Below are 26,214 nucleotides of genomic sequence, written 5' to 3'. Positions count from 1 at the left end.
TGCTCGCAAGAAAGCAGTCAAATCCTATAGTGTGCACGTGTATTAAATCAGTTCATGTTCGTAATGATACGCATGTAATCTATGGCGCAAAGCGTTTGACAGTTAACATCATGTATCACATAAGTAGCTAATCACATTCATGCAACTCAAGCTTTACATTCAAGGCTTTCTCAGTTTGTTTTAACTCAGTTACTCATCAACAGTCTTGGTAAGTTTAACCGTGTTACAACGTTAATCAGAATTAACAGAACTAGCATGCATAGTAGCGTTAACACACGTAACAGGGTTAACACATCAACAGGGTTAACATACTAACAAGGTTAACACATTTAGACAAAGCACATCAAAGAAAGTCGGACAAAGAATCATGCTTAAAACTCGGACCAGTTACCATACAAAAGTCGGACATGTGGTAAGCATAAAGAACTCGGACATCATGCATATGTTAATAAAGTCGGACCCTATCCCTTATATCATTCAAAAGGTCGGATCCCCTATGCATTATATAAAACTCGGACCCCTTGCCTTATATAAAACTCGGACCCCCTTGCTTTAGATAAAACTCGGACCAAGCTTATGCTTGTGTTAAACAAAAATCGGACAAGGCATCATTATCACAAAGTCGGACAAGGTCACATGTTTGAAATTCGGACAACATCATCCCCCCCCTAAACCCTTTAAAGTTCGGACCTCCCCTAATGATTTTATAAAAGTCGGACAACCATCCCCTTTGGCAAACTCGGACCCCCTTATGTTAATAAAAAGGTCGGACATATATATCATATTAAAATTCGGACTTATGCCTTGTATTAAAAGTCGGACTAGGGCGTCTTAATAAACTCGGACCCTTGTGTCCCTTAAAAATTCGGACTAATTAAACACATGTAAAGTTCGGACCCTTTTACAAACATCATTATGAGAACATTCAACTATGATGCAACAGTTACGTTTTTGTTTTCATACGATCAAGAACCCTAATTCATTCATATGCATTGCAGAATCCATAATCAATCAATCGATGATTAACAACAAACAATCATTACATGAACAATCTATCGAGCATACAACTAATCATATTCATTTCTCAATAATCAGAATCAATAAACACAGAAACATTACATGTAGAACTAGGGTTTTTCATGAATCACATAATCAAAGCTTAACAACAAGAAATCTTTGAACAATTACCTTGGATTGATTCAAAATGGATTGAAAGATCAGGATTGATGTAGGAGACTTGTGCCAATGAGAAACAAGATGATTGCAAGAGAGGGTTGTAGAGAAGTCTTGAAGATACGTATGATGGTTTGTGAGATGATTAGTGAATGATTAGGGAAGGAGATTAGGGTTATGAGTTGTTAAAGTTTCACTATTAGCACTAAACACCCTTAAGTATTATCTATTACATATTACATGCACAAGATATACAATTTACAGTTTCATCACCACATTCGAGTATTTGTCTAATCATTCATAAACTTTATCAAATCCAAAACGTATACAGTTACAAAGCAAACCAATTGTGCAAGTAAATACTAAACAAGCAGTGAACGTGCAATAAATGCGAAAGTGGAATCTCGGAAACTCGAGTTGTCACAGATGATGTGACACCCCAGGAAAACAAGGAAACCATGCAATCTAGCTAGCTTCCTCAGTAACTACGTGCTAAATTTCGGGACGAAATTTCTTTCAAGTTGGGGATGATGTGACAACCCGAAATTTCGAGAGTGGTGTCTTTCAGTCTTGCGATTCTGATTCCCCATTATTTCTTTTTACACGTTCTTTGCTTTAATGAATCTGTTAAACGCTTGTAACTTTAACAAACTTGTTAAACGTAAATGTTATTAGGTGGGATCAAATGTGTATTGGGTTTTATTGTGTCAAGCATTTAGAATTGGGCTACAATCATTTTTAAAACCATCTCGGCCGTTCGCTAGTATTAGTGGGCCGCCACCATCATCAAACCAACTTCGCCCACCCCCTCCTTTCTTTATGTATACGTAACTTTATAGATTGTGTTGCATAACAAATTTCAAACCCTAACCCCCCCCCCTCGTTCTTGGAAGTCGACGGCAGGCCCCACTCTTTCTCGAAATTCTCCTCAGCCTCATCTTATGTTGGTTAGTACATGAATGCTATTATTTTATTTAACACCTTATTGTACTTGGTGACATGTTGCTATAATAAGTTGTGTGATGAAGTATTATTACCTGTTGGTTGATATATAATATTAGAAGTTGAATAAATACCTTATTTAACTTCCTGTTAGATTTGATTTAATCAAGAAGCATATTGATGATTGATTAATAGTGAATTATATGTTAGATAGTGATTAATATTCGCAAATTAATTCAATGATTACGTGAGGATATAACAATAGGGTTCGAAATTTTGAGTAAATAAAGTATGACATGCGATATTATGTTAACTCTTGAACTATTTGGCATGTAGATAAAACTGATAATTATCTTGAATATATAGTTGTTGTGATCATCGCATAACTGGTATTTATGTTGCTACTTGGTTCGATTTACATGAGCATGAATCAAAGTGGAATGATTGTTTTTTGGGTAAAGGGTTACCATATTCACAAAACAGAAAAACAAGTAGTATGGAAAGCCCATACTAGTTCTAACATGGGACAACCCCCCATGAAAGTAAAACAAGAAAACGAGACAATTAGTTCACAATTCAACACCCACTAGACAATAATCTAGAAAAAACAACCTAGCCACCAATCATAAACAACTAGCCAGCGTCGACAAGCATCGAGTCATCGTGAATATCCCACAGCTCTAGAAAGCGTCTGACTTTATCCATTCTCTTGTACTTAGCTCCCATAAGTTTGTATCGAACTGTCTGAAGAATCAAAGAGATAATAATATCTGGAGGTCTCGTTTGATTTTTAAACAGTCTAGTGTTTCGCTCTTGCCAAATGAAATACGCTGAAGCTGCCACAATGAGCCGACTTGAATAGTTGAAAACCGATTTAGACGCACCTCTAGCTAAGAGCCAATTCGTCACATCTATCCACTTCGGGTCAACCGTACCCATATTCACCTTATCCCTAACCGAGCACCAAATCTGAGCGGAGAACTTACATTCGAAAAACAGATGCTCGTGAGAGTCATTATTTTCGAAACACAATAAGCAGCACATCATGTTCATGTTCTTTCTTCTCGTCAGATCCCATTGAAGAATTTTGTCCTGGGTCAAAAGTTTCCTACGCATGATGAGCCACATAAGGAAAGCATGCCGAGGAATACATTGAGAAAACCATACCACATTCACCAAGTCTACTTCCGTCTCCCTAGCACGGATAGATTGCCACACACACGCAGACGAATGATCATACGATTTATCACCATCTTTCCAAAGAAATCTATCTCTACTATTCGGGTTAAGTTGCAGGTTATCAAGTTGAATCAAAACCGGAAACAAATCTCGCCAAGCCGTAGGCCACTTCCAAGATCCATCCGCCCAAACATCCTTGACCGAATCATGAAGGGAGAACCCAGCTGCAAGAATGATACGAGGAGATATGAAACTGGCTAAAGGCCCGCACTCACACCAACGGTCATACCACGCGGATGTCATCCCACCATCACCAAGCTTAGACCAAACATGATTCCTAATAATCGGTCGTAACTGGAGGATTTTTCTCTAACTCCAGCAGCACACCGAAGGAATTCTACACTCCCAAAAATTAGTATTCCTTAACCTGTTGGAATAGATCCATTGAACCCAAAGAGAATCTCGCTTGGTAATAATGCTCCATATATGCGAAACCATAAGAGCTTTATTAACATCTTGAATTCTTCGCAACCCAAGGCCTCCTTCATATTTCGGCTTACATATAGAATTCCACGAAACCTTAGTTTTCCCTTTTTGAAAGGAACCATCTTGCGACCACAAAAAAATCCTCATTTTTGTTTCTAAATCCTTGATAACCCTAGCCGGCAGAATTAACACAGAGGCCCAAAAAATGTGCATAGAGGATAAAACAGAAAGAATAAGCTGAACTCTACCCGCAAAAGACAAGAGCCGATTCTTCCAATTTAAGATACGCTTCTCCAATCTCTCAATTAAAATGCTACAATCTTTGTATAGGAGCCTAGTCGAAATCAACGGGACCCCCAAATACCTGACTGGTAACTCACCTTCGACAAAGGGCATAATTCCTAGAATAGCCCCCTTGACATGCTGCGGAACATTACAAAAGAAACTGGTACTCTTTTGAAAATTCGGAATCAAGCCAGACATACGAGAGAATTGAGAGAGAGCATTCATAATACATGTAGCCGATCTCACATCCCCTCTAGCAAATAGAAACAAATCATCCGCAAAGCAAAGATTGATGATGCGTTGACGTTGACACTTGTTATGGAATCTGAAAGACGAATCAATAGAAGAGGCTTGTTGTAACTTACACGTCAATACTTCCATCACCAACGTGAAAAGGTAAGGAGAAATAGGATCTCCTTGTCGGAGGCCACGTTTGCCCTTGAAGAAACCATGAACACTACCATTCACACAAATTGAATATGACGGAGTAGAAATGCAAAGCATAATTCACTTTATCATCATCTGGTTGAACCCGAATCCCAGTAAAACATCTTCAAGAAAATTCCAATCCACAGTATCATAAGCTTTTTGGATGTCAACCTTGAACGCACACCTAGGAGGCCCATAATCTTTATGATAATTATGCATTAACTCCTGCGTAAGAAGAATATTGTCCGATATTTTCCTACCAGGAACAAAAGCTGATTGATTTATACTGACAATCTCATTAAGGGCCACCTTCAACCGATCAGACAGAATTTTACTAATACACTTGTAAATAACATTGCAACAAGCAATGGGACGAAAATCTTTTACCGTAGCAGGGGTAGTCATTTTAGGTAAAAGTACAATAAGTGTATGATTTATCTCCTGGAGCAACCGACCTGAAATAAAGAAATCCATAACGGCATTTGTAACATCCGTACCAACAATCTCCCATGAGCTCTTAAAAAAAGCCGCTGTGTACCCATCAGGACCCGGAGCTTTATCATTACCAATAGCAAACAAAGCCGATTTGATCTCCTCCACTGTGATAGCCCGAATCATGTCATCAGCCACGTTCTGACTTAGACGATTCTGAAAAATCTCCGGCGACAAAAACGAAGAGATATCACCTTCACACCCTAAAAACGTCTCATAATAGTTGACAAAAGCCTCAGGAACGGCTTGGCCTTCACAAAAAATCCCATTTATATCAGTAATACCTTCAATACGAGTTCGATGGTTTCTAGTTTTCAGCGACAAATGAAAAAATTTAGAGTTAGCATCCCCCGCTCGTAACCAAGCCACTTTAGATTTTTGCTTTAGAAATCGTTCCTCATCAAGGCACGCTTCTTGGAAAACTCGAGTAGCAATGACTTCTTCACGTCTAGCATTTTCATTGAAGGGATCTCTCTCTACATCCCTTTGAATAGCATCCAATTTCCCACGTAACTCTTCTACCTTTTTATGAAGATTTCCCTGTTTAAATAGAAGAGATCTAAGAGGAGACTTTAGGGCTCGAAGCTTTTTAACCAGCCGAAACTGGTGCACTCCCGAAATGGTCAGGTCCCAATTACTCTTAACAACATCCAAAAAACCCGGTTTATGAACCAAGAAATTTGCAAACTTGAAAGAACTAGCTTTTTTCTTTTCCATCTTGTTAATTCTAAGAATGCACGGGCAGTGGTCAGAGACTCGATATGGTTGAAACATCGCAACCGCTTCCGGGTAATCACTAACAAACTGAATGTTACTCATAGCCCTATCGATCTTCTTTAATAAACTGACCCCTTTCTTCGGCTTTTGAGTCCACGTGAAGTGGAACCCTATGCTCTTAATATCCGCCACTTGAAGATGATTAACACATTCTTGAAACTCCCGCATACTAGTAGATATACCAGAGGATCCCATAGATTTATCTTCCAAATTCAAAGCGGAGTTAAAATCCCCCATTAAAACCCAAGGTTTATTATCAACTAGAATTTTATGTCTAGCCAAGTGGCTCCACAACTCTCTCCTAGTAATATAGAAATTTGATGCATAAACAATCGAACAGAAGATAACCTTTTTATCACTTTTAATCATCATTTGAACATGTATCACTTGAGACGTTTGAGCTAAAACCATTATATCAAACACATCCGGGTTCCAACCAATGATGATACGAGTTCCTTTGTCACAATGGCCACCGTTAGACGTCCACTCCCAATTACGGAAAACTGAATTGCACACTTTATCAAGTTTACTAATCTCAACATGAGACTCAAGGATCGCACAAAAGCTAACACCATTCTCCTTCACCACCTGACGAACCTCATTTTGCTTTAGAGGGCGGTTCAACCCCCTAATATTCCAAGTAGCCAGACTAACCATCAGTAACCATTGGAGAAGGAGTGCTTGCCCCTTTAGTGTCTCTTGGTTTGGAGGAATCCCCCACCAAAAAATCATTCATCTCGTTATATACTTCTATCACCTCCTCATCATCAGAGTCATCAAATCCATCCCCATTATACTGTTTACTACTTTGCCCTTCATCCGCTTCCACCGAATTTAACACATCAAATGGGTTTGAGGATTGAAAATTCGGGCCAGCTGACTTAAGTTTCAAATCAGCTTTTCGAATGTTAGAAATCGGTCTATACTCAAATTTTGGTTTCGATTTAGGGATATTTATACCCGTTTTCCTGGCCACTTTCTTGTTATGCACTCCCATATAGCCATCATCATCAACTCTAGGAGTAGCCTTCGATTGAGATCTACCTTGATTACCTGGTAACTTACCACCTTTCTGAATAGCAGGTTTGGGATTCTTAGGACAAGAGTCATTAGAGTGACCGAAGACACAACATGATGAGCATCTTAAAGGATTCCATTCGTATTCAACGTACATCGTTTCCTTCATAAATCCATCACCACTCAGGTTGGGGATAGCCATAGTTATTTTTTCTTTAAGCTCTTTGTCCGCTGTCACCTCAATAAGAGCACGTGCAAAGCTACTCCTACCCCAATTATCTACACACATAGACGTAGTATACGAGTCAAGCATTTTCGGCTCACCTATGGCAGTCGCAATCATACTAAGCCCGTCTTCCGTATAAGCAGCAATCGGAACTTCATGAACTTTAACCCAAACTTGAACTTTCTTAACCTCCTTTTTCTCTAACTTTGTAGTTGGTGTCCATTCCTGAAAGAAGAACGGTTGCGACCTAATAATCCACGGACCAGCAGCTAAAGCATCCAACATCCCTTTATGGTCTTCGAACTTAAAAAAGAAGAAGCCATTTGCGTTCATCATTGACTTCTGCAGACCAAACTTTTTCCAGTTAACCTTGACCTAATAATCAACCACAGGATACGCAATACGGTCGCCCAAAAAGTATCCATATAAAGTATTCGCTAACTTATCCTGCACGACCCGAACAGATTCCACAGGAAGAACAATATCACAATCCTCATGCTGCACCGAACAAGCAAGAGACCTGAAATTCACCTGTTGAACATTATGATTTTTCACCGACTCCGCGTAAGATTTAGGTTTAATCAAATCCGCACCCTTGTTCCCAGTTTCATCCGTAGCCGACGTTCCCTGCCCCAGATTAGCATCCAGCATCGGCTCCGTAATCTTTATTAGTTCATCAATCACATTGATTTTCTTCAGTTCCGATTGTATATTCTGAACAATTCCCCTTCGCGGCAGCCGAGTATTACCATCAATCTTCAATACCCTATTCGTAAACCCCTTGTTCAAGTTGGGAGGTTTCCCACGATCATGGACATCTCTATCATTCAACTTAGAACGATCAGTCAAATCAGAATCATCAACTCTTTCCATTAAACAGAAAACTAAACAACCATGCACGCAAATCAACAAGCACTCCAGAAAAACTACGAGCAAGAAAACAGGAAACCCTAATCCTTTTAAAACCCTATTTTCAATCTATTTCCCTTAATCGATTAAACCAGTGTTATCAATCTAGCTAAGTTAATCTCAGTTAACCGCAATCAATAGCAACTAGCTTAATAAATCAGGGTTTCAAATTGAAGAACAAGGCCGACGATTTGAAAGAAACAGAAAGAAACCTAGTTTTGGATTGATCCCTAATGCTAACGAGTTCGTTATAGAATTTTGAATACACAAGATTCTAATCACAGACTGTTATACATCAGATCACAAAGAAAAACCAAGGAATCATGATGAGCAAAAAATCGCCAAAAAGGAGAGAGAGCTAGGGTTTTTTTTTTTTTTTTTTTTTAAGTGGAATGATTGTTTTATCGTTTGAATTGAATATTTGATTAACATTTTAGTAAACTGCCAACTATGATTGATCCAAAATATGGAAAGCAAATTAAGTTGTCCACTGAATTCATAAATGTCAAACAACCGATTATGAGATGACAGTAGCTTTTAGGGGTCCAATATTTGATGGTAGGTGGTCTGGCAAGTAGATAACCTTGAACAAAAGTGGTGGCCATGTGGGTAGCCTTGATCTAATCAAACTATATGGGTATTCTATTAAGGTTATCATTGATAGTTTAGGGTGTTTATACATGAATTATTAGGTGAATAAACCATTCAATTATAGCTCCTTGATTAATGCACGAAAAACGATTTGATTTTGGGAAGGCGATACCGTAACAGTGGGATAATTCAAGTAGAAGTTTGTTATGTTGTTGATTGATATGACCACACACTGACGTCAAGAACACACAAGTCTTGTATGGATTAAATATTTGGGGTGGGAATGAATTTCATATTGGGCCGCACATTATTATTACGGATAGTAGTTTGGGCCGCACATTAGGGGTGTGGGTTGCGAACTTCCTTTGGGCAGGACATTAGGGGTGTGTATATATCACATAATTGGGCCGAATGGTTCAAGTGATCGGATATAAAATCGCCCATTTGAGTGTTTAATGGTTTGAACTGCCGAAGTGGCTGCATGAGATGTAAACTTTACACAGGACTCGAATACTTGTTACTTGCTGTTATGAACTGTGTGTTACATGATCTCTTGATTTCGACATGTCTAATTATATGTGATTTATGTGTTCCCTGCATGTGCGTTATATATGGAAAATACGTGAATTATGTGTATGCGAAACTGACAATCTTTGGTAACCACGGTAGGATTTGGTTGACCAACTGGGAACTGGTAAAGTAAATTAACAATCGAGCCAACCAAGGTGAGTTCACACTTTCTATAAGGCATGGGATTCCCGGTGGTTTGGGAATGGGTTAAGAAGCTTAAACGAAACCTACATATTCACCTCTAACTGAATATGTACCTCCGTCCTCAGTTGGGAAGGACGACAACATTTAACCTACGTATTCTCCTTGGGTAGATTACGTACCTCCGTCCTCGGTTGGGAAGGACGACAACACATAACTTACTAGACAAAACTCTATCATGAAGTCCCTCCTTTTTATATCGACTTAATCGTCGGGCCAATGGCGAGCGGGTCATTAGTTGATAGGGCTATTAGGGTTGACAAGCCTCACACCATGCCGGGAGGATGGGCATGTACTAATGGATCTGGGCACTTAGTCAATGATGATAGACATTGACGTAGGGCACAACTTTCTCAGTCAGTTGTCGATATGGTAACGGTTTAGTGGTTAACATGGGGAAGCCCCCACTGATTATGGTTTGGGAAACAAGAAACTGATTAACTACTGGTTTTCGAAAGAACTTATGGTTTTTGGAACAACTCTAAAATGAACAACCAACTGTGAACTCGCTCGACTTTGTTGTTGATTCGTTGTTACATGCCTTGCAGGCCTTTAGGTGCATATTGTTGGAACTTGCTGTCTGGAAGGCTGGAGTGGTCATGGGTCGAGATACATGGAATCGCAACACAAGACTAATGGTTTATAAACACTTAACGAATGAATTATGCTTCCGCTGTATACTGTGAATTGTTTGTAACATTGTAACACTTAATGTCAATAAATGAAAGTTTTATTTAATTATATTATGCGAAGTTCAATGTGATTGGTGGCTTGGATCCTGGTACGCTACACGCCCCGCGGTAATTCCGCATGTGGTATTTTGGGGGTGTGACATAAACCATTCAAGTTTGCTAATTTTATCGCTGAGAAAGAGGATTTCAAAGCTTGTTTTCAACTTGAATGGAACAAAAGCGTGGAGGGTATCCCGATGTTTTCAATTGTTACTAAGCTTAGGAATCTGAAGAACCCGTTGAGGAAGCTCCTTCATCAGCAAGGTAACATACATAAAAAGGTGATAGATCTTAGACATAAGCTTGATGAAATTCAAAAGCGAATTGACCTAAATCCCCTTGATGCTGCACTAAGGGATAAGGAGGCCAGTTTCATTAAGGAATTTCAAAGCGCAGCTTATGATGAGGAATTGTTTCTGAAACAAAAGGCAAAGATTGAGTGGCTTTGTGCAGGTGATAGTAACACCTCTTATTTCCACAATTGTGTCAAAAGTAGAAACGCTAGAAGTAAAATCCATAGCATTAAGGATGCTAGTGGTAATCTTTTTGTGGGTACGGGTGTTGAAGCTGCTTTGGTCGACCACTATGCTAATTTTTTGGGAAAAGAGGATAAGGTGGATGACTTAATTATGGAGAATCTCTTTGATAATGTTATAAGCCCAGAGATAGCCGCTCACATGGTTCGCCAGGTTACACAGGAAGAAGTAAAAACAGGCTATGTTTAGCATTGGTGAAAACAAAGCCCCTGGGCCAGATGGTTATACATCGGCATTTTTTTAAGAAGTCATGGGATATAGTTGGAGATGAAGTAACTGCGGCCATTCTTCAATTTTTTTTGAAAATGGTAAACTTCTTAAACAAGTGAATCATACTATTATTGCTCTTGTCTCTAAAGTGGCTACACCGAACTCGGTTCTTGAGTATCGCCCTATCTCTTGTTGCAATGTTATTTTTAAATGTATTAGCAAAATCTTAACGGATAGAAGTAAAGGTAGCTTGGGAAACTTGGTTGATATAAATCAGTCTGCTTTTGTTCCTGGCCGAAAGATCACAGATAATATCTTACTCACTCGGGAGCTTATGCATAACTATCATCTTAGAAGAGGCAAACCAAGGTGTGCGTTTAAAATTGATATCCAAAAAGCTTATGATACGGTTAGCTGGGAATTCCTAAGGAAAATTCTAATTGGGTTTCGATTCCCGCCTAAGATGGTCGAATGGATCAGGACATGTGTGTCATCTGTTTCATACTCATTAAGTATTAATGGTAACTTGTGTGGTCATTTCAAAGGTAAACGGGGTTTAAGACAAGGAGACCCCATGTCCCCTTACTTATTCACGTTAGTGACGGAGGTCCTTTCGCTGTTATTACATCATGCAGCGGATGAAAATAATGCTTTCAGATACCATGTTTAGTGTAAACAACAGAAGATAATTAATGTTTCATTTGCTGATGATTTGTTTTTGTTTGTCAATGCTGACTCGGATTCAGTGAAGATCGTGAGAGATGTTTTGAATTCTTTTACCCGAATGTCAGGTTTAACTCCTAGTATGGCTAAGAGCACGGTGTACTTTGGGTGTGTTCCTCATTCGGTTAAGCAGGAAATTCTATCAATTATGCCGTTTCAGGAAGGAGATTTGCCAATTCGATACCTAGGAGTCCCGTTAATTTCATCCAAACTAATGTACAAAGATTGCAGGATTCTTGTGGATCGTGTGGATAAAAAGCTGGATAGTTGGATGTCTAAGTCCTTGTCGTTTGCAGGAAGGCTCCAACTAATTAATTCGGTTACTTCGGCAATGCATATTTACTGGGCTTCCGTTTTCATGCTCCCGCCTCGTATTATTGGAGAGATTGAAAAACGAATGCGAAACTTTTTGTGGAGTGGGGGTCCGAATCAGGTTGCTAAACCAAAAGTTGCATGGAAAAATGTTTGTTTACCAAAGCGGGAAGGAGGATTGGGGATTAGACGTATATCGGAGGTTAACAAAGCTCTACTAGCAAACCGTATATGGAGTATCCTTACTAATAGAGATTCGCTTTGGGTCAAATGGATTCATTCTCATCGAATAAAAAGTAAGAATTTCTGGGAAATTCCTTGCCGTGGTAGTTTGAGTTTGGGGTGGAGGAATATTCTTTCAGTGAGATCGACGGTTCCTCCCTTTATCTGGTATTCGATTCCTGATGGCCGTAAAGCTAATGCATGGAGCGATAATTGGTGTGCTTGTAGTCCTCTTAGACAATTCATTACTCCGAGACGCATCTATAGTGTTGGTTTTAGTATGCAGATGACAGTGTCTGACCTTATTAATGATCATAATATGTGGAGCTGGCCGAGTGCTTGGTTTGATATTTATCCGGTGTTGATTACCCTACCTACTCCGACCCTGGATCATAATGGAGGTGACAACCTGGTTTGGAAGGATAGTCAAGGTAACAATACACACTTTAGTTCGGGTGGGGTCTGGAACAACATCCGCAGGCGTGATCAGGAGGTTCATTGGGTGGATTTAGTCTGGTTTGCGCAATGCATACCGAGACACTCGTTCCATTTGTGGTTGGTAATTAAGAATAAACTGAAAACTCAGGATAGAATGGGTATTCGGGACGTGGGAAGTGCTACCAACCTTAATCTTATGTGTTGCCAGCTTTGTAGATACAATAAAGACTCTCGTGACCATTTGTTTTTCCAATGCTCCTTTGCGACGCAAGTATGGAACAAGGTTAAAGACATGGCATACATGGATAGCGTTGATGCTTGTTGGGGCTCTATTATAGCATGGTTTGAACAAAGATCTAGTTCCAAGAGCGCAGAAACCATTGTTAGTAAACTAGTGGTGGCGGCAGCTACTTACTTTGTCTGGCAAGAGCGAAATAACAGACTTTTCTCAAAAAACCATCGCCCTTCGTCCAAAATAGCGAATATTGTCCTTCAGACGGTTTGACTTAAATTGATGACGTTTAGAGCGGGAAGGAGATCCAAGAACCCGTTGCAGCTGGAGAGATGGAAGATGCAAATGAAGACTATGGATATCGACATGGGCTAGTGCTTGTAGTCTAGTTGTTTTTTGTTTTGTTGTTGCCGTTGTTTGGGCTTGGTAGTTTTCTTTGGTTTTTGTTGGCGGTTTGGGGATGTTTTTCGTTTTGCCTAGTCTTGGTATGTCAAGTCTAGAACTAGTGTGTCATTCTGGCACTCTCGTGTAATTCTTTTATTCATTTATAAATTTACCGGGGTAACCCTTTACCCAAAAAAACGAGGAACATACCATTCACCACGTCGTTGTTGTTGCGAGCTTGGTTAGCATTGAGATTAAACGCTCGTGGATGAGCGGCGGCCTGTTGATCTTGGTTCAGCTGGGGGCAACGATTACAAAGATGAGTAGTATCCCCACACTGAAAACATGCACGAATGGCATTGGATGGTCCTGGGTTCTACGGAGGAGCAGGAAGCGCTGCTTGAGCTGCCTGAACTGGGACTTGCTGAATTGGAGCAGGATTAGCTTGACGGCAATACGAGGTCGTGTGACCATAGCGGTTGCAGTTGGTGCACAAACGACATGCAGAGTTTGCCGGATGATGATAGTTGCAAGTGGTACACTTCGGGTGAGACCCAGCGTACTGCTTCTTAGCTTCTGGAACAGCAGGGTTAGCAGCAGCAGTAGCAGGAGCAGGTTTTGCAGCAGGGTTCGCAGCAGGAGTGATAACATTACGTCCAGAACCCTGAGATTTCCGTTTCTTGTTCTTGCTGCCACTCGGCTGCTGGGTAACTTGATTAGCAGACTTTGAAGGGGCAGGAGTTGGAAACTGCTTATCATGCACACGATTGTTGTTCAAACTTGCTGCCAAACGATAGACTTCCTCAATAGTGTCGAGCTGAGCTGCTTCAATAGAATCGCGAATCGACGGAGGTAGACCGTTGATATACTTGGTTATCATCTGCTTGGGAGTCGAAACCAAGTGAGGAACGATAAAACTTAGCTGCTTAAACCAGGTAGTATACGCCAGGTTGTCATCACCAACTTGTTTCAAATGCCAGAACTCTTCTTCAAGCTTCAATTGTTCATGGGGAGGACAGAACTCGAGCATCATCAGTTCTCGTACCTCGGCCCGTGGAAGAGCGTAGGCTACTTCATTAGTACGGATGTTCCTTTCATTGGACCACCATTCCAAAGCCCTACCTTGAAACACTCCAGTAGCACTCCTGGTCTTCAAATGTTCGGGGCATTCACTATTAATCAAAGTGACCTCTATGCTGTCAAACCACTCAAGCATAGCTGTCACCCCATCACTACCCGTAAACGGTTTAGGGTTGTAGGAGACGAAGTGTTTATGGTTGAACTTGGTAGATGTCGGCTTCTCTACTTTAGAATCCATAGAGGAGGGAGGAATGTTTGATCCTTGAAGCTCAAAGACAATCTTTGGCACGACTCGAGCAATCTGGTTGGCCATGAATGACATCATCTTTTTCTGAGACTTCTCCCTGGATTTCATAAGAGTATCGGATAGCTTTCGAGAAGACATCCTAAAGATCCAACAAGAGGATCGTATGAGTCTAGATTACACACACGACAGATTAAAGAATCTAGATTGAATCACCACAAACTCACGACCTTCACATGGCACGTTGTACAAAGTTTGGTCAACATGCCAAAAACGCTTATATATAGGAAGTACCAGCGGCGTATCCACCACACTTCGGACACATTACCTTGCCTCGTACTCGGTGTCATGTTACGTGTCGTAATTACCACACATACAGATCACTCATCATCATCATCATAGATTGCCCAAATAGTTTCAGATAGATTACTCAAATAGATTCACATAGTTTATTCATAGTTTACTCGATAGATCAACATAAATTAACTCATAGAATAGCCCAATAGTTTAGCATAGACTAACTCAATGGATTAACATAGATTAACTCAGTAGATTAACGCAATAGATTAACCTTTGTTCATGCTAGAGTACACATAGTTCTCACGTAGATTCCTCATAGATTACATGCATAGCTTTAGAGTCAGTATAGATTTCATAGATTCTTATCGCATCCGGGGTAGAAGCTTTTGGGACCTGTCGCTCAGACAAAATGTAACATGGAGTTGGAGGAAGCTGCTAAACATTAGGCCGGTAATTCAACAACACTGTTGGACCAAGTTGGGTAATGGTACTACAACGTCAGTTTGGCTTGATACATGGGATGACGTGTGTCCGTTGAGCTCTTTTATTACGCCACGGGTGATAACGAATGCGGGTTATACGTTACACACAAAAGTAGCTGATATAAATGATAACGGTATGTGGGATTGGCCTAACGGTTGGACGGATCGGTACCCGAACCTTCAGACCATGTCAAACTTTGTTTTAAATCCAACGGTTCCGGATAGACTATTTTGGCGGACCAGAACTGGTAGAGAGGTTGATTTTAGTGCGTCTGCGGTTTGGGATGATATTCGAGTGGTGCGTGATGAAGTTCCATGGACAGGTATGGTATGGTTTTCTCAATCGATTCCTCGCCATTCGTTCTTTATGTGGTTACTGGTAAACAAGAAGTTAAAAACTCAAGATGTTATTAGATCATGGTGCGTGTCGGGTAATGCTAATTTCAATCTACTTTGTTGTTCGTTGTGTACGGCTGGCCCGGATTCTCACGAGCACTTGTTCTTCGAGTGCCAATATGCATCGCAGGTTTGGAGTGGTATTAAAGAGAAAGCTGGTATGGATACGGTTCATAACTCTTGGGATAGTATCTATGATCACCTTGAACGGTATGCTAAGTCAACGTCTGCTTGTCACATTATTGGGAAGCTTGTGGTTAGTGCTGCGGCGTATTTTGTGTGGCAGGAGAGGAACCAACGACTTTTCTCATCAAGGAAAAGGAGTGCAACCAAGCTTATTGAGGTGATTCTAGCAACGGTTCGGATGAAACTGCAATCTATGCGATTCAAGAGGACCAATCAGATTCATGGGATTCTTCAGGAATGGAGCTTGCCTCGCGGGTTGCTGATGGAAGACGATGACTGTGGTTAAATTTAGTTAGTCTGTTGTTTTGCTGTTTGCTAGTTGCTTGGTATACTTTGTTTTGTCGTTTGCTTTTTGCTTGTAAACTCTATGTATGGTATGCCATGCTAGAGAACTGTGGATTAGTTTCTGTCCACACTTGGTTTGTTTTGGTTGATTTATAAAATTCACCGGGGTAACCCTTTACCCAAAAAAAATAGATTTCATAGATTCCACTAGTAATGTTTTCATAGATTACATAGACTTTCCACACTGGTCTGCAAACACTACTCTCGTATGGCACTTGGTACGAAAGTTGGTAACATGTCGGAAGCACTTAATATAGGAAGTACCAGCGGCGTATCCACCATGCTTCGGACATGCCACTTCTATCTCGTGCTTCCATGTCATCTTAGTGTTTCATACCCAAAATCAACACCTCAGAATATAATTGTGACATCTATGTCTCTTCAACCATCAAACAAATACCAAACCAATGAAAGATTGTATTTCATAATTTGGGATTTGTAAAAAAATATGTGTATCATTTGCACATATCAACTCTTGTTCGATTTCAGGCTCTAAATCGCTTTCTGGAAGGTTATACGGGCACTGATGCGTAAATAACCAGTTTAATGCAACAAACACTCTGGAAGAGTGACATAGGCTTAACATACCCTAAATATCCTTTACATAACTTAGAAATAAGTTTTGGAAGGTTTGGTGTGCCGAAATCAAGTTTATTCGCTTACAGGGACTAAATATGACAAACTGCGAAAGTATGCCAATTTGAACTGTAACGAACATTCCGGAACTTGACCATAAGTTAAACATACCCTAAATATCCTTTACATAGCTTAGAAATAGGCTTTGAGGTGTTCGGTGTGCTAAAATAAACTTTTTGATCATTCAAGGACTAAAAGCGTCAAAAAGTGCATAAGTTTGCATTTTCGCGCATAACTTACGTTCTGAACACATCCGGACATCCAAAAATTTATGCAAGCATTAACTTATTTTATTTTAGTGTTTGGCATGAGAAAAATCCATTCGTCGCGCAATTTGGATCGTCTTTCGCGCTTATGCGCATTCCGTCGTAATTAAGCGAACATCGCGATCGTATGACCAAACGAACCAACATCCGGCATATTTTTGAGCATGTTTCATGTCCACAATGTTTAAGCATCGTTTTAGGGCCTTAAAGTTGGCTTAACGGGCCTTAAACATGTCGAAAATGGCTTTAAACACCAACAGGGACTGAAACTGTCATTTTTCAAACTTGTTTGCTGATCAGACACTCAGGCGAGGAGCGTAAGGGTCCATGTATGCCTTACGCGGGCCGCGTGGCCTCCCCAGATGTGCAAAATCAGTTTTAACAGCTGTTAACAGCTGTTATGCACTCCAAACCCAATTGCAAATGGTATTTTCAATCCATGGGCTGAATCTAGGGGTGCCCAAGGTTTCCCAAAACAATGGGACCATGTGTACGGCCGAGATCGAAGCACGTTTCACGATGAACGATCCTAACGGTTGTGCCATGCCTATATAAACCCAACCCATTTCATTCATTCCTCACTTGAATTCTGAGATTTTCTCTAAGTTGGAGTGGTTATCACTTCATACCTGAGAAATACTTGGAATTCAATCTTGCGGGGACCTTCTGTAAGTATTCTTTCGCGTTTTTCATTCGTTTTAGCGTTAAAGTCTAACTGCGTTTGACTTTCTGCATTGACCAGTTTATGGTTAATGCGAAGTTCGTTTGAACTTCATAACGTGAGCGTAATCACGATGGTTATAGTCCCTAGTGACTATACCTACTGATTTCCACGTTCTCTAGGCTCAGTGACAAGTCGTAGTTTCGGCCAAAATGCGTTTTCTCACGTATTTTGTAACCAAACTGCTCTAGAGTATTAAAACTGCTTGTTTTAATACTAAACCTGTTTTCTAACTTTACTTAACATGTTCTAGCATGTTTAGCTCGTCGCTTTTAGATTTGTGCTTGTCTAGGGTCGTAAAGGTAAGCGATCTAAACAATGGGCTTATACTTTCGAACCCGACCCATTTGGTTGATCTTTAGGATCCAACCAAACACATTAGGTGACCATAGTTGTATAGGGAATAACCTTCCGTGGTTATACCTTATGGTCACGTCGCTTAAATAGTTGTATGATAAGTAGTTCCTATGCCTTAAGAAAATTACCAAAATACCTTTTTTGCGCCAAAATTCATTTTAAGCCTATGTAACATAATTTTTGACATCTAAACTGATTTAGCAACAATATTAAGCATGTTAAGGCATATCTTGCTTGTCATAGGACTAGTTAGGCATTCCAAACGCGATTTACGCGAATGACGCGTTAAAGTAGCATAAGCTACCTAAACGGGTCGTAATGGGTCATAAGCACTTAGGTTAGGTTTCATTTTAGTATGTAGGCTTTAGTAAACGATATCATATGAGTTCCAATACTCATTTGGTTCACGAAACCTCATACTATCCAATCTCCCGATTTAGGTCCGGTTATTTATGTAGTTATCTATATAGGGTGCCGTTTGATTCTGTGATCCCTCTAGCTTTGCTTGGTTGTTGTTCAAGACTTCTAAGGACCCTCAAGTGAGTATATAGACCCCTCTTTTACTGTTTTTCAAACGTTTTGGTGTGAAACACATGTGCCTACTTGTTACTTTCATGTTTTCATGTTTTTATATCATATACTTGCTATGTTCATTAGTACACTATTAGTACATGATTTCATTATGTTTTTATGCTATGTATGTCCATTGTGTGCATACTTAGTACATTGTTTTACATTACCTTTTCATGCTATGTATGTTCATCATACTTAGTACATTTGTTTTACATCACATGCTATGTATGTTCATTTTGTTCATACTTAGTACATTCACATCACATCACATGCTTACATTTTGGTATGACATCTGGTTTGTTTAAATGGGACAATGTACATTCATTAACATTAGCTACGCTGCTCGGTAGTAAGTAATGGTACCATAGGACTTGACAAATCCCGTTCCTGACATCCTGGGTTGGTTTGGATGAAAGGAATGACTGAATCCGAAAACATTTCTTTTGATAACCTTTACTTAGGGTTATCCGTCTGTCTCAAGGCTTGAATGTATGGAATTTTCACACACCACATAGATGTTTGTATCAGTATAGCATGCATTTCCACAAAACATAACATTGATTTAAACTGAGTTTTACTTCAATACATCGTTTTGTGCATTTTTACCTATGGTTTAGTTGATACATATTTCACTAACCATACATTACATTTTGTTTACACATTACATGATTGACATTTGACATAGACATTTTTTTTACATGGTTTTCACAATGACATTTGACATTTGGTTTAGACATGGGCAATTTACATTGGTGGTTTGTTTGGGTAAGTGATTTAAGTAACGAGACGTGTGTAATGTGATACAAGCATGGTGGATACGCCGCTGGTACTTCCTACATATAAGTGCTTGTATTATATTACATGTCGTAGTGTTACTTAAATCATTCAATTTGGACTTAAACATTTTATACAAATAACATATTTTTTCACAAGACATTGTTTTACAAAACAGTTTGTTTTAAACAAACTCATTTTACTTGGTTATTCATTTAACCTTACATTATTCTTTCAAATATACATATCTATCATCGCTTTTCAAACGTTTTATAAAACGAAACATTTTACAAGGATCATGACTGACTTTTGTTAAACAATTTTTTTTCTAAACTTATAAGTCATGGATCCTAAATCAATAAAACCTATGTACTCACCGGCATTTTTATGTTGACGTACCTATTTTCACATGTGTTTCGGGAGATGATGCATAGGATTGATCAAGATACACATAGGTGGACTTGGGCCTTAGTGACAATAAAAGATGCAAGACTAGTTAATTTTGTTATTTTTCTTTGTTGTTAAGACATTGTAATTCAGTTAATCAATAAAACAACTTTTAAATTTTCCATGTGTTATGAAACAATGATTCTGTTACAACACTCCCTGACGATTCCGCCACGTTTTGTTGTTTTGCGTGGTCGGGGTGTGACAGAAAAGTTGGTATCAGAGCTCATGGTTATAGGGAATTAGGTTATTAGTAATGCATTGACCTAGTCTATAACCTTCCTAGGACCCTAACGCGAGTTTACTTGCGTTTAGTCATAAAACAATACTGTCACCTATCCTTAGGCGACAACCACAACAAGAACATAAATTTCAAAACCGCTTTGAAAACTAATCATCTGTTCTAGGATGATTTATTATATGGTTTTGAATCCTTCCAGTTTGATTGTTGGCCTAGTGCCTTCTAAGTTTTCAAAATCTCGTCAAGGTTTTGAGTTCTAAATAATGTGAACACTTGCAAACCGGAAGATTGAATGCCTGTACTCTGAGTTTTCTGTCTAAGGCTAGAGTGTTCGTACAAATCCGCAGTATCAGACCAGTCACTCTTACCTGGGAACTCTTGGGGTGAGTGTTCACTTATAGGCAAGCACGTCTTCAGCGATACGTTATTATGACCCGCTTGCTTTGATTTGTCACCATCTCATTTGTTTGCCTTAGGTAACAAACAAATGATCGCAATTCGTATGCATTTCCTTTCTGTTTTGTTTATCCGATAACATTTCATTTTGTTGCTTCCTATGTCTTCCATTTTCTTCTAGAATGTCTTTTCCTCTCAACAACGGTCAAATGTCCGAGCAAGCAGCCAAATTTGCCCAGCAAATAGGCGAAGTAATTTTGAAGTCTGTGGATTTAGGCATTGCCATGTCTCGTCTCAAAAATGGAGCCACTCAAGAGTCACCAAAGGAAGTAGAAGTCAAGCCTGCACCAAAATCAAGGAAGCGTAAGGCTTCAAGGAAACCCGCAGTAGTTACACCTAATCAAGCGGGACCTAGCCAAGTGGCAGCGCCACCAGCTAGGAAGCCATACATAGGAACTGCCCCATGGTGCAAACGATGCAACCGTCATCATTCAAACCTCGTACCCTGCTCCAAATGTACCTACTGTGGACGGTTGGGACATTTGATTAACATATGCCGCTTTGCTATCTAGAACAAAGTTGTTGCAAATCTTGCTGCTACCCAACTCCAAGTCAACCCTACTCAAGCTCGTTTTCCGTCTAGTACTTGCTACAACTGTGGTGAGACGAGCCATTTCAGGAACAAATGCCCGAAGATTGTCAATGCAAATCCAACCCTTGGATGAGCATTTGGCCGAGCAAAAGATGTTGTTGTCTTATGCCTTTGTTTCTTTTGTTTTCTTGTATTGTGAAACAATCTGTTTTGTTCATAAATAAAAGTCGTTGTTCGCAATTCTAATATACAAATGTAGTTACATGTGTGTATGGCATTTCCCTATGATACCTACATCAAGGAACTATGCTCTTTACAAACTACTCTTGTGATTCTCCCTTTCAAGTGATCGCTCATAATTTCCTCGAAAGTTCTAAATACTTGTTTCATTCTAAGAAGCGAAGTACATGAAATGAAGTGACATTATGAGTAATCGTGCTTTTTCGCACATCTATGCCTTTGAATCCTTGGTTAGATAACTAAGGGTATTTTCAAATCTCATACCCATTACGTTCTGATTTTTCAACATGCATAACATAAGTTTTCAAAACAACCTTCATGATTTCAAAAACATTTTATATATAGTTCAAAAACGTTTTTAATATAGTGTATTTACTTAACATATCATGCATGATTTCAAAACATTGTCTATATTTTCAAAAACAACTTCCATGATTTCAAAAACAATGTCTATGTTTTCAAAAACGACCTTCATGATTTCAAAATGTTACTAATACAGTATAATTACTTATATCAAGTGCATGACTTCAAAAGCATCATTCATGTTTTCAAAAACCTTATACAGAATTTCAAAATTCATCCTGCATGATTTTTTAAACATTTTTATAAATATACCTACCTAATACACCTACTTTATGATTTCAAAAGTATTATATATATAAGGTTTCCAAAAACATTGAACACATTTTGGAACCCCATGCATAGTTTTCAAAGTATTTTCCTCATACATTGACTTAACCTTCAAATTCCGCTTCATATGTCGCCTTGGCATATCTAGCATCTCAACTTCATAAGCATTTTTACTTCATGTTTTGACTTAAGCACATCCAGTGCAAGGTTTCAAAACATCTTCAACTTCTAAAATCCATATGGGATCTTTTTATCTTCACAATTAGACCCTTGTGGATGATTATCTTTCAAATCGGAGTCCTTAATTGGATTCCTTGTGTACCTGAATTCGAACATTTTGATTCTTTATAATCGAAATCGAATTTCCTCTTTAAGATCTTTCTATCTTCATAGTCAGATTCTTGATAATGTTTAAAAGTACCAAATGAAATCCATGGATTGGATTCCTGGTGTGCTTTAAATATCCGTGTCCAAAGATAACAAATCAAGTTAAACAATTATATGATTATGTGTTTATGCACTTTGTGTTTTCTTTTATGCACTTTTGTGTTTTTGAATACTCTGGATATTCGTTATCCAAATCCTCATAGAACCTTTCATATCTTCATATGAGAGATTCGTAGTAGGATATTCAAAAAGGTACTACCTTAAATCCTTATTGGGCTTCTACGTGATAGTCAAGACCCTTGGATTATATAGTACCATTCCATGATTCAAAAGGAGACCCTTTGAGTGGTCTAGTCAAATGATTGATTCAGAATCTGGTTGAGAATGACATGTGATGATATAAGCTGAAAAGACTCCTTGGCAGTCTGGAGATCATTTATTGACTCAATTAAAAAGGACCCCAGTATGGTCAAATCACAATCATCACAGGCTCGTTCATTGTTTTCCTCCCCTACACAGTCTAAGATGCACTACGTGACTATGCAAGGAATTACGTAATTATGGATGCATACATAATTACGAAGTTCAGTGCAGGGAAACCGCGGTAAGACTTATTATGTGTAAGAACCAATAGTGGCGACCGTAACAAAATGTGAACAATGTAATAGAGGTATGGTGGACGCACCAATAATGCTTTATATACTTGTATATAAGTGACCCTCTCACGTTGCAAGCATGATGTTATTTAAGGTTACTAGAAGTTCAGGACTCTAACCAGTGTTTTTCGATCTTTTCAACTTCATGTTTCAAGCTCTCACTAGTTTCCTCTAAATAAATTTCGGGACGAAATTTCCTGAAGTAGGGGAGACTGTGACATCTGTGTCTCTTCAACCATCAAACAAATACCAAACCAATGAAATATTGTATTTCACAATTTGGGATTTGTAAAAAAAAATATGTGTATCATTTGCACATATCAACTCTTGTTCGATTTCGGGCTCTAAATCGCTTTCTGGAAGGTTATACGCACACTGATGCGTAAATATAACCAGTTTAATGCAACAAACACTATGGAATAGTGACATAGGCTTAACATACCCTAAATATCCTTTACATAACTTAGAAATAAGTTTTGGAAGGTTTGGTGTGCCGAAATCAAGTTTTTTTTTGGGTAAAGGGTTACCCCGGTAAATTTTATATATCAACCAAATAAAACAGGGTGTATCAAGACATTGATACACACTACTAGCCTTGGCATACCAAGACTAGGAAACCAAACAACCAGACACAACCCAAACAGTCACAACCGAAACCAAAACAACCCGAGAAACAATACATCACAACCCCAAACGAAAAGAAAAAACTAGGAGACTACAAAATCTCTAGCCTGGATCTATATCCACATTCTTCTTCGAGACAAGCCATTTATCCAATAACCTCTTTTGCTTCAAGTCGCCACCCATACGGAATCCCATAAGCTTGAGCCGAACTGTATCAATAATGACCTTCGAGAGCACACTTGCATTCCGCCGTTCACGAGAAAACAGACGAGTGTTCCTTTCTTGCCATATAAAACAGACGAGAAAACAGACGAGTGCCGAAATCAAGTTTATTCGCTTACAGGGACTAAATATGACAAACTGCGAAAGTATGCCAATTTGAACTGTAACGAACATTCCGAAACTTGACCATAAGTTAAACATACCCTAAATATCCTTTACATAGCTTAGAAATAGGCTTTGAGGTGTTCGGTGTGCTAAAATAAACTTTTTGATCATTCAAGGACTAAAAGCGTCAAAAAGTGCATAAGTTTGCATTTTCGCGCATAACTTACGTTCTGAATACATCTGGACATCCAAAAATTTATGCAAGCATTAAAATATTTTATTCTAGTGTTTGACATGAGAAAAATCCATACGTCGCGCAATTTGGATCGTCTTTCGCGCTTATGCGCATTCCGTCGTAATTAAGCGAACATCGCGATCGTACGACCAAACGAACCAACATCCGGCATATTTTTGAGCATGTTTCATGTCCACAATGTTTAAGAATCATTTTAGGGCCTTAAAGTTGGCTTAACGGGCCTTAAACATGTCGAAAATGGCTTTAAACACCAACAGGGACTGAAACTGTCATTTTTCAAACTTGTTTGCTGATCAGACACTCAGGCGGGCCACGTAAGGATCCATGTATGCCTTACGCGGGCCGCGTGGCCTCCCCAGATGTGCAAAATCAGTTTTAACAGCTGTTAACAGCTGTTATGCACTCCAAACCCAATTGCAAATGGTATTTTCAATCCATGGGCTGAATCTAGGGGTGCCCAAGGTTTCCCAAAACAATGGGCCCATGTGTATGGCCGAGATCGAAGCACGTTTCGCAATGAACGATCCTAACGGTTGTGCCATGCCTATATAAACCCAACCCATTTCATTCATTCCTCACTTGAATTCTGAGATTTTCTCTAAGTTGGAGTGGTTATCACTTCATACCTGAGAAATACTTGGAATTCAATCTTGCAGGGACCTTCTGTAAGTATTCTTTCGCGTTTTTCATTCGTTTTAGCGTTAAAGCCTAACTGCGTTTGACTTTCTGCATTGACCAGTTTATGGTCAATGCGAAGTTCGTTTGAACTTCATAACGTGAGCGTAATCACGATGGTTATAGTCACTAGTGACTATACCTACTGATTTCCACGTTCTCTAGGCTCAGTGACGAGTTGTAGTTTCGGCCAAAATGCGTTTTCTCACGTATTTTGTAACCAAACTACTCTAGAGTATTAAAACCGCTTGTTTTAATACCAAACCTGTTTTCTAACTTTACTTAACATGTTCTAGCATGTTTAGCTCGTCGCTTTTAGATTTGTGCTTGTCTAGGGTCGTAAAGGTAAGCGATCTAAACAATCGCTTATACTTTCGAACCTGACCCATTTGGTCGATCTTTAGGATCCAACCAAACACATTAGGTGACCATAGTTGTATAGGGAATAACCTTCCGAGGTTATACCTTATGGTCACGTCGTTTAAATAGTTGTATGATAAGTAGTTCTTATGCCTTAAGAAAATTACCAAAATACCTTTTTTGCGCCAAAATTCATTTTAAGCCTATGTAACATAATTTTTGACATCTAAACTGATTTAGTAACAATATTAAGCATGTTAAGGCATATCTTGCTTGTCATAGGACTAGTTAGGCATTCCAAACGCGATTTACGCGAACGACGCGTTAAAGTAGCATAAGCTACCTAAACGGGTCGTAATAGGTCATAAGCACTTAGGTTAGGTTTCATTTTAGTATGTAGGCTTTAGTAAACGATATCATATGAGTTCCAATACTCATTTGGTTCACGAAACCTCATACTATCCAATCTCCCGATTTAGGTCCGGTTATTTATGTAGTTATCTATATAGGGTGCCGTTTGATTCCGTGATCCCTCTAGCTTTGCTTAGTTGTTGTTCAAGACTTCTAAGCACCCTCAAGTGAGTATATAGACCCCTCTTTTACTGTTTTTCAAACGTTTTGGTGTGAAACACATGTGCCTACTTGTTACTTTCATGTTTTCATGTTTTTATATCATATACTTGCTATGTTCATTAGTACACTATTAGTACATGATTTCATTATGTTTTTATGCTATGTATGTCCAATGTGTGCATACTTAGTACATTGTTTTACATTACCTTTTCATGCTATGTATGTTCATCATACTTAGTACATTTGTTTTACATCACATGCTATGTATGTTCATTTTGTTCATACTTAGTACATTCACATCACATCACATGCTTACATTTTGGTATGACATCTGGTTTGTTTAAATGGGACAATGTACATTTATTAACATTAGCTACGCCGCTCG

The 26,214-nt window shown here is 39.1% G+C and overlaps 2 protein-coding genes across 2 annotated transcripts; one reads left to right on the top strand and one right to left on the bottom strand.

The window, feature by feature from the left end:
- Nucleotides 1-2,748: 2,748 nt before the first annotated feature.
- Nucleotides 2,749-3,597, bottom strand: LOC110893509. The gene has a single exon (XM_022140615.1). The coding sequence runs from the start codon at nucleotides 3,595-3,597 to the stop codon at nucleotides 2,749-2,751; it is 849 nt and encodes a 282-aa protein (XP_021996307.1).
- Nucleotides 3,598-15,013: 11,416 nt separating this feature from the next.
- On the top strand, nucleotides 15,014-16,039 carry LOC110893508. Its single transcript, XM_022140614.1, has one exon. It carries the CDS (start codon nucleotides 15,014-15,016, stop codon nucleotides 16,037-16,039), a length of 1,026 nt encoding a protein of 341 aa, XP_021996306.1.
- The last annotated feature ends 10,175 nt before the right edge of the window (nucleotides 16,040-26,214 follow it).

Source organism: Helianthus annuus, chromosome 7 (genome assembly GCF_002127325.2).
Source record: "Helianthus annuus cultivar XRQ/B chromosome 7, HanXRQr2.0-SUNRISE, whole genome shotgun sequence".
Classification (NCBI taxonomy): Eukaryota; Viridiplantae; Streptophyta; class Magnoliopsida; order Asterales; family Asteraceae; genus Helianthus; species Helianthus annuus.
The sequence above is the reverse complement of the archived record's forward strand: the minus strand, read 5'-3'. Positions and strand labels throughout refer to the sequence as shown.

Bases quoted from the DNA above. Each gene is read 5' to 3' on its own strand.
- LOC110893508 (XM_022140614.1), top strand. From the start codon at position 15,014: ATGCATAGCTTTAGAGTCAGTATAGATTTCATAGATTCTTATCGCATC.
- LOC110893509 (XM_022140615.1), bottom strand. From the start codon at position 3,597: ATGACATCCGCGTGGTATGACCGTTGGTGTGAGTGCGGGCCTTTAGCC.